Source organism: Lactuca saligna, chromosome 6 (genome assembly GCF_052625555.1).
Source record: "Lactuca saligna cultivar CGN05327 chromosome 6, ASM5262555v1, whole genome shotgun sequence".
Lineage (NCBI taxonomy): Eukaryota > Viridiplantae > Streptophyta > Magnoliopsida > Asterales > Asteraceae > Lactuca > Lactuca saligna.
The window spans coordinates 13334846-13344978 of record NC_136422.1 but is presented as its reverse complement, the minus strand read 5'-3'; the positions used below and the strand labels follow the sequence as shown (position 1 = coordinate 13344978).

The window sequence follows — 10133 nt, the reverse complement described above, 5'->3', positions numbered from 1 at the left end:
CATCTACTGAAATCACTCAAGGTGAGTTCATACCCCTACATTTTCATGATTTCTCAAGTTTTCAGGGGGGGAATACAAGTTAAAACACTAAGAATATAACTAGATTTTTCTAACAGCCTTCATCAGAAAAGTTCAACTCCATTCACGGACTGTCTTGGGCATCTTAAACATTTTTGTTTTCAAAACTGTACAAGGTGCAAATAGTTCGAGTTTTTAGCTTTAAAATGGCTACTTGCACATCTCCATACGATTTTTCTACAATTTATGGTGATTTTTACAAAACTGCCTATCATTTCAAACAACAATCCGGACCAGTCTGTGATTTTGGACTTTTTCACCCAAGTTAGAGGTCATTATAAATTGAGATAAAATTTATGAGCAAACTAGACACATTTTGTGAACTCTCAAAATTTACGGATCTAGTTTTCGACTTCGTATGATTTTTCTATGATTTTTCCAAATACAGGGCAGAATGGCTAAAGTTAGCCAACAGCATGTAAATATCATAACACTTTGTATTATGTTGAGCAAAGTGTATAATCATAAGTTCTAATATTTGAATGTGTTTCCATGTTAGTTTATCATTATGAACTGGAATTAAGACATTCATATTAAATATTAAATATTATTCATTCATTTTGGAACACGTATTATTAGACTATAAGAGGTATAGTTTGATAAATTCACAATACTAATATATTTTCATAAAAGAATTCATACATATTACAAACATTTTAGATAAACTATAACAGGTATAGTTTATGATATATCACTCTACGCACTCGTACAAGAAGGGTACATTCATACAAGAAAGATTTCTATTCGCACACATTTCACGAAAGTTAATCTATGTTTTGATAAATTCACAACACTAGTTACATTTCCATAAAAAGGGTTCATACATAGTACATACATTTTAGATAAACTATAATAGGTATAGTTTATGATACATCACTCTACGCACTCGTACAAGAAAGGTACATTCATACAAGAAATATTTATATTCACACACAATTATCGTAAACTTGTTATCCTATATTGTGAGTTTCTCTATTTTTTTTCGATCTCTATCTCTCTATCTCCCCGTACGTCCGAGTGCGGGATATAATTCCTGGTAGTTATAATCAGAATCTCCTTGAGGGAGAACGTGATACTTGTATATAGATCTATATTGGGATTGACACCCCACACCTTGCTGCTAGCTACAGTTGGACCTGCAGGTCTACGGGTGACAAATGTCATTTCATTTTCGCGACGCCTGAGAAACGTTGTGGCAGGTTCACATAGTCACAGTATGATTATAGCGACTCACTTAGGGAGACAACAATTCATAAAGTTTACGGGGTTGCATAAAAACCAAAGTAGGTTTTAGGTTGAGAGAATAAATTTACTTTCCATTTCATTTTAAACTCACAACATTTCTACTAAGAAACGATGACTTCTCATACATTCTAGTCTTTGGTTGTAAGGCTACATTCTTCGGATTTCAAGGAAAATATCGGATTTTTCTGAAACAACGCGACATTTACATGTGAAAGACTTCTAATAAGATTATTAATAAAAGCTTATGAACTCACCAACCCTTGTGTTGACACTTTTCAAACAACTTGTATTCGCAGGAAAACATTAATCGGGTTACCAAGTGCTTTTGAGGATGGGACGTTGAGGCGTCAAACTTTTCATATTTTGACAACATATTGTAATTGATTTTTGAAACATGTAATTCATACAAGTGATGTAACTTTTCAATTATATATATATGTTGGTTGTGTTTGCTTGAATTACTATTGAAATTGTGGTTATGATGCTATACATGAAGTCCTCCACCCCCGAACGTTTCCGCCATCCTTGGTTTGGGGGTGTGACAAAAGTAAGTCTTCCATCATGTTCACAAGCTTGTATCGATTATGTGAAAGCCCTACATGATAAAATTGAAAATCTGGAAACTGAATTAGATAGCCTTAAGATTCTTCGTGAATTAAATGACAAATTAAAAAGAGACATAGAAGACCTCAAATATGAAGGATATCAACTTAGAAAAGGTCAGAAACCTCTTAAGGCTCAACTAGAATAAAAATTAAAAGATTTTAGGAAATTAAAGGAGGACTACAGTAATAAATGTGAAAACTATGATTATGTAGTCAAACAAAACACATAACCGGTGGCTGAAATTGAGTCCTTAAGTGGCAAATTTGAAACTGCTAAGCTTGATGTTCGAAAATATGATCATTCAAGTGAAGTGGTTGCAAATATGATAGACCACACCATGAAATTTAAAAGAAATCAATCAAAAGGTTTAGGATACAATAATGTGCCACCTCCCTTTAATCACTCTTATATACATAAGCCACTGTCCAAGGAAGAAATTGCCAATGAACCTTTAATGGTTTATGGAAAATCTTGTGGTTTTGTTTCAGGAGGGTTTATTAATGTTGAAAGTACTAACATTTGTACTTATCCTGCAGATCAATCCTTGAATCAGTCACAACACGAAGTTAAAGGATCTGTGTCTGAAATTAAACCTGAGTCCGAACCTGAAGTTTTAGCTTTAAACAAAGACAATTATTTTTCAAATGTTTTGATTGACAATAGTTTTTGTGATGTTTTTGATTCTGCTGATACTGTTTTTCTTTCTTATGATGCTGCTAGTGTTTTGAATGTTTTTAATATGTCTGATAAACCTTTGAACAATTTAGTTGACAATTTGAGTGTTTGTGATAATAATGTTAAAATACCACTAGTTTCACAACCCTATACCAGTAAAGCACCCTCACTTCCCCCACAACCTAATATTGTTGCTTGTTCTTGTGAGAGAAGCAAGGGTGTTGGTAGAGAAAAAAAATATGAACAATGCAGTACTAGTTCCAACAACAAGCAGATTTGTTTTAACTGTGGCACTAGTGGTCATATTGCTAGAAATTGTCTGAATAGAATGTTTGTGAGCTACAATCTTCCAAGAAGGGAGAACGAGTTCAGAGGAAGATCTTTAAATAGAAAATTCTCTAGAAGTCGTTCTCGAGATGATGATTGGGCAGATGAACGAAAAAGGGATACATTTCACAAACGTAAAAGGGTTTTTAAACACCATGTCCCAACAAGTCTGTCAAAGAGGAGCTCAGCCATGCAAAGGTCAAGCTCTTCTCCAAGCAGCAATGGAACTTCAGCCAATTCTGGTAGAAGTCAGTCATGCTGTAAGCAGACTGCTATTCATAACATGACAAAATTAAAGGAGACATACAGAAAACCTAATTATAAGTGGAGGCCCAAACTTGTTCCCAATACATCATCTGCGCCCCCTGAGAAGATTATTAATGATAAATTTGAAAAGGCTTCGGGAACACCCAGGAAAATCATGACCTGGGTGCCCAAATCTAATTAAACCCGCACATTTTGCAGGGGCAGTTGCGGGGAAATGTCGTCAGACCATGGTTCGTCGACAGCGGCTATTCCCGGCATATGACGGGAGATATCAACCAACTGAACAACATTCAATCATTTAATGGGGGATATGTCTCTTTTGCGGGTGGAGATGGAGGAAAAATTACACAAAAGGGCACGGTATCAAATGGAGTTCTGAGTTTTGAAAATGTGAATTTCGCTCTAGAGTTAAAACACAGCCAGCTAAGTGCTCGCAGATCTGTGACAAAGGCTATTCTACGCATTTCACTAATAAGGAATGCATGATCTTAAAGCCAGGATTTGTCATCCCCGAAGAATGGATTCTCGTAAAGTCAAAAAGGGATGGGAATGCCTATATTATCGATATGAATAGCAATCTCCCAGAGCAAGTTACTTGTTTGTTCTCCAAGATCACCGAGCAAACTGCAATGTTGTGGCACCGAAGATTAGGTCACGTTAACGCCAAGAATCTCAATCGTCTTGCAAAGAACGAGATGGTCTGTGGATTGCCTGTCAAAGACTTTATCACGTTTGAGAAATGTGTGTCATGTGCTCAAGGAAAGCATCATCGAAAGCCACATTTGCTGAAGCAAGTTAACTTAATAAGTCAGGTTCTACAACTTCTTCACATGGATTTATTTGGTCCAGTGAACGTGCTAAGCATCAATAGAAGTTCTTACTGTTTAGTTGTGATTGATGATTTATCTCGTTTTACGTGGGTTTTCTTTCTATCCAACAAAGCTGGCATCACTGAATTGATCAAAAAGTTCATCATACTTGTTGAGAATCAGACCAATCAAAGGGTGAAGGCACTTCGCACCGATAATGGAACAGAATTCAAGAATTTTGTTCTCAATCACTTCTACGCTGAGAAGGGTATCCTGCGTCAATTTAGTTCAACTCACACACCTCAACAAAATGGTGTTGCTGAGAGGCGAAACAGAACACTTAAAGACGCTGCAAGGACGATGTTGTGTGACTCAAATCTTCCTGTTTTCTTTTGGGCAGAGGCAATAAACACTGCCTGCTATGTTCAGAATCGAGTGCTCATCAACAAAGCTCAAATGAAAACCCCATATGAAATTTACTATGGTCACAAACCGTCAGTCAGTCATTTTCGAGTATTTGGCTGTCCTTGAACCCTTCTTCACCTAGATGCCAACCCGAAGTTTAACGCCAAAGCAGATAACTGTTACTTTGTGGGGTATGCTACATGCACTGCTTATAGAGTCTATAATAAGAAAACCAAGCAAATTGTGGAATCCTATGACGTTCGTTGGTTAGAAGAGAATGAGATAGACGCTAGAGTGGGTTTGGATTGGTTGTTTGATTATACGTCACTTTTTAAATCCTTAGACATGTACTCAAACAATGTATCTCGAGCTAATATGCATAGGAAGGGCATCTCTGAAGATGAAGAAGAAGAAGTCGTGTACAAGCCAGTATCCAAATCTTCTGGTTCATCAAAAGGGAAAGCTAAAGCCTCCTTTGAGGGAGATACCTCTGGTTCTCATAAGGGAGAATCTCCTGCTGCACCTGAGGGGGAGTCTTCTTCAACATTAGCGGGGGAATCATCTTCTACTCCTCAAGAGAGTCCGTTCGTGGTACATGATAGTCCCCAATCAGTCCGTACTGATTCCTATGATGCTGGAATGACACCTCATATGTCTGTAGAGAAAGAGTCAACTCCAAACGATGCTTCTGCTGTCTCCTCAACATTCATGGAATTACTCTTTTCTGATCTTATTGCAGATGACTATGTCGTAGAAACATCTGGGGCTGCTGAACCAGCAAATGAAGGAGGGATCAACATTCACACTCTCCCTATCTCTTTAAATGATATCAGCCAAGAAATACCCTCAAGACTTCAACACGATCATCCGATCGAAAACGTCATCGGCCAGCTAGAGGATGGGGTCAAAACTAGAAGTCAGAGTGGAGACGTTAATACATGTATGTATTCTTGTTTCATATCTCAATTGAGCCCAAGAATGTTAAAATGGCTCTAAATGAACCTAGCTGGGTGGATGCAATGCATGAGGAATTACATCAATTTGTGAAACTCGATGTTTGGAAGTTAGTCGAGTTACCAAAGGGCAAAAAGTCTCTTGACACGCGGTGGGTCTATCGTAACAAGCAGGACGATTCAGGGGTCATTGTGCGAAACAAAGCTAGACTGGTAGTTCGTGGGTTTCGACAGGTCGAGGGTCTTGACTACACTGAAGTATACGCTCCCGTAGCGCGCTTGGAGGCAATTCGTATCTTTTTAGCGTATGCTTCTTATATGAACTTCACTGTTTTTCAAATGGATGTCAAGACTGCCTTCTTGTATGGCAAGGTGAAGGAAGAAATCTACATTGATCAACCTCCAGGGTTTGTCGACCCGAAGTTTCCTAATCATGTTTACAAGTTGGACAAAGCGTTGTATGGGCTGCATCAAGCTCCTCGAGCATGGTATGCAACTCTAACGAAGCATTTGCCCGAACATGGTTACACTCGCAGTACTATTGATCAAACATTGTTCATAAAGCATGTTGACAAGGACCAGATACTTGTTCAAATATACGTCGATGACATAATCTTTGGATCAACCAGCCAACAACTTTGCAAGGAGTTTGAAAGTGTAATGAAGAAAAGATTTGAAATGAGCTCTTTGGGAGAAATGACCATGTTTTTGGGGCTTCAGGTTAAACAGAATTCAACCAGCATCCTTCTACATCAGGCCAAGTATGTGGAGGATATTCTTGAGAAGTTCGCGCTTCATGATGCTAAATCTGCTTCAACACCAATGGCTGAACGACCTCTCCTGACTCCAGATCCAGAAGGTGAACCCGTAGATCAAACTCTCTATCGATCGATGATCGGATCCCTGATGTATCTTACTGCAAGTCGACCAGATATTATGTTTGCAGTTTGTCAATGCGCACGTTATCAGGCTAACCCTAAACTCTCTCATCTTATTGCTGTTAAAAGAATTTTTCGGTATATCAAAGGATGCCCTAAATTGGGTCCTTGGTATCCAAAGAATTCTGAATTTGATCTTTATGAGTTTACTGACAGTAATTATGGAGGTTGTGAGCTTGACAGGAAATCAACTTCAGGAGGATGTCAATACCTAGGTGACATACTAGTTTCATGGCAATGCAAGAAGCAGCACACTGTTTCGACTTCGACAATAGAAGCGGAGTATGTAGTTGCATCAGCTTGCTGTTCTCAAGTTATCTGGATCCAACATCAGCTGTTGGACTACGGTTTGAATTACTTCGAAACCCCTATATATTGTGATAATGAAGTTGCCATACAAATTGCTAAGAACCCAGTCCAACTCTCTAAAACCAAACACATCGACATTAAAATTCACTTTATCAGAGATTGTTATGAACGTTCTTTAATTCGAATAGAACAGGTCCACACCGATACCAATGTGGCGGACCTATTCACAAAACCTTTTAACAAAGCTCGCTTCGATGTGCTCGTTGGATTTCTGAAAATGATACGTTTTGAGGACTAAGTTTTTCATTTTAGTTTTTATTTTTATCTTTATTTTTTTCTTTTCTTTTCTTTCTTTCATTTTTGGTTTTATTAGTCTTTATTCTGAACTTTTTGTTAGGTTAATTTAAATTTGCGCATTGTTTTGTTTCGTGTTCTCACCCATGCACAAATTTAGGGGGAGAAATTAAAAAAAAAATTAAAAATCCAAAAATAGCGTCATTTTTGTTTAGCAATTTTATTCTGACAACTTCGGTTGTAAGTATTGTGATGGGAAATGAAATAACCAAGTGATAACGGGCAATCTGAATCAGCGTAACGTAACTAAGTTGAATTGTCTATGCTCTGTACTCGATGTGCTGGTAGGCACGAAAGATTTAAAATGGACTTGACTAGGAAAAGTTGAACTTAATGAATTTAAGGACTTGACAAACTTTGACCTAGTTAGATCCGTTTAACCTGATGTCACGACGCTCAGATAGGTTGAGCAGGGAGATAAACATGGGAATCTATCGGTCACACTAAATAACCCGTATCTGGAACCGTGGCTTAACTTTTCCTTGATGTGCGGATTCTGTCCTTAATTCCGGTTGGATGGGGCGACTGCTAAATTCCGATAAATTAGGTTTGTAGAATATCATTTTCTTTCTTTCCGTCTGTTAGTCATATGTTGCACCCTTTGCGTGATTGGAAGAGATCCGACCTGGATTGAAACATATGCAACTCTATTTCTCTGTAAGTTATATATAAATGTGTGAAATACTTCCTATCTGTTAGCCATATGTTGTCTCCTTTGCGCGACTTCTAATCCGACCTGGTACATAGCATATGCAACTTTCTACTTCTCAACCCCTCTAAAGCAATAAGTTAGTGAATTCTGAATCTATCTTCTCTCTGAATGGTTGTCTGCTCACCCGGTGTAAGGATTACTCTGGAAGTTCTTGAAGGCTGGAGCATGTCAGGAAATGGGAAACACGTTCTGATACACTTAAAATTGAACATTTACAGGTTGTCTGTAGATCTCGCTGCTCGATTTAGGTGGACAACAATATCCCTGGTTGTAGTCAGTTAAATGGTCATAAGATGAATCAAACTAAGATTTAGGAGTTATCATGATGATGGACATTCATAATTAGATATGTACCTAAATCTTGTCATTGGTAAAATATCCAAATCTGTCAAAAGTTTTTCGTGTTTAAGTGGACCACAATACTGACAATCGATCAGACGGAGATGTGACGATAAGGGTACCGAGAAGTAAATAAGATTGTCCAATAACTTTGATCCAAGCATCACAAAAAGAAGTAGTAGTTAAAGTTTTAAAATTTTATTTTAAAATTCTATTTTTATTTTTATTTTTATTTTTATTTTTATTTTTATTTTTATTTTTATTTTTATTTTTATTTTTATTGTTGATTTGCAATTTCAAATTTTAATTTAATCTAATTTAATTTATTTTTATTGTTTTTTTATTTTATTTTACTTTGTTTTATTTTTCTAGCATTTAAATTGTGGTGTGTTAGTTTTTATTTTTAAACTTTTTATTTTATTTATTTATTTCGAAATTAAATTAATCCTCAAAAGATTTTTATAATTAATTGGTGAAAATTGAAAATACCAGGTAGCAATCAGGTAAGAGGGTAAGGAAGGTAAAAATTTTAAAAACAAGAGCAGGGGGGGAGTTCACTGCCGGAATCTCCTCACTCAAGAGTTTCCGGCCGCAAACTCATTCATAAAACACTCTCAAATTGCTGAAAAATTTTCTCTTGATTTTTGGAAAAACAAATACATCATCGTGAAGGTAACATCGTATAGATCTCAAATATGTATTTTGTTTCATAGTTCACTGTTCCATTGTGTGTTAAAATTAAAAAAACTGATTCGGGGAGTTTACGGCCGTAAGCATAGGCCGTAAGCTCCGAAAGTTGACGATTTCGTTTCAAGTTTATTTTATTGTGATGCTATTTGTCTTTGTGTTCACGAATATATGCTTATCATTTGTTATCTCAAAGGAAATAGTCGGTTTGGCCATTTTTCGGAGTAAATATTCATAGGCCGTAAACTCCCAGTTTACGGCCCATGAATTCGAGTTGTTACTGCCTTGGAATGCTTGAAAGGATTCGGTGATAATTGCGTATTGATTTTTCGAAGTGATCTTTAAGCCGTAAACTAGAGTTTACGGCCCAAGAACCAATTGTCAATAAGTCACGTTTTTTTTAATAAAAAAAATAAAAAAAGGGGAGGGCAGTAAACATAAAATATTGATAGATAAATTTTATTTTGATCATATTTTTATTGCCATTTTTTTTTGGGTCAAAATAAATTTTGTTTTTGGTGACGGTTTCTTACAACTGTATTTGAGTGCAGACAATGACAAATCTCAAGTTTGCGGAAATGCATAATCTGGCAATCGTTCTTGCTGATCCACCTGTCATACATTCCGATATGCAATCAATGATTCATAGGCTGCGTGAATGTTGTGTTGCATCAGCATTAACCGTCAACCCGGTGATATATCAGAACATTGTTCGTGAATTTTGGGCGACGGCGAGGACGCAGATGGATGATGATGGCAATTTCACGGTTGCGGAAAAGGTGCAAGGACGAGACATCGTGATCAATGAAAGCTTTATTCGAGAGGCGTTGTTGATTGACGATCAACCTAACTATCCGACGGAGATTGGTGTCGAAGATGTTCAGAGGATACTGCGACGGATGAGTTATGAGGGAACTTATCCGCCAACTTTGAAAAAGTTGCTCCATCCGTATTAGAGATTTCTAGCTCATGTGTTTGTAAGTTGCGTATCGGGTAGAAGGTCTGGGGCTGATGAAATCTCTCAACGCACAATTGGTGCGTTGGTGTCTTTGGCTGTAGGAATTCATTTCAATTTCTCGAAGTTCATCCTAGAAGAATTCGTAATAAACATCCGAGCTTCTACGAGGGATACTTTTCTCCAAAATCCCCGCTTCATTCAAATGTTTGTCAATATACAGTTTCCGGAGGTTAGAAAGGCGGGAGATACTTTGGATATGAAGTCTTTGGGTCCACACACTGTGGGACTCATTAAACAAAACAGAAGAGGAAAAATCATCTTCCGAGGGCTTTATCCATTGGAGAAATTTGGAAAGTTTACAGAATTAGATGAGCCGCCAGTGTCATACGAATCGTCAGAACCGATTTCTTCTGAGAAAACATCTACTGAGGGATCAATTTCAACAAACATAGTAATAGACGTGTCTGAAGA

At 37.2% G+C, this 10133-nt stretch overlaps 1 protein-coding gene across 1 annotated transcript; it reads left to right on the top strand.

The window, feature by feature from the left end:
* The first annotated feature begins 3456 nt into the window (after window positions 1–3456).
* On the top strand, window positions 3457–9660 carry LOC145002313 (uncharacterized). Its single transcript, XM_078961610.1, has 7 exons — window positions 3457–3558; window positions 3618–4010; window positions 4191–4491; window positions 4555–5315; window positions 5942–6224; window positions 8510–8520; window positions 9256–9660. The coding sequence occupies exons 1-7, from the start codon at window positions 3457–3459 to the stop codon at window positions 9658–9660; spliced, it is 2256 nt and encodes a 751-aa protein (XP_078817736.1).
* Window positions 9661–10133: the final 473 nt, after the last annotated feature.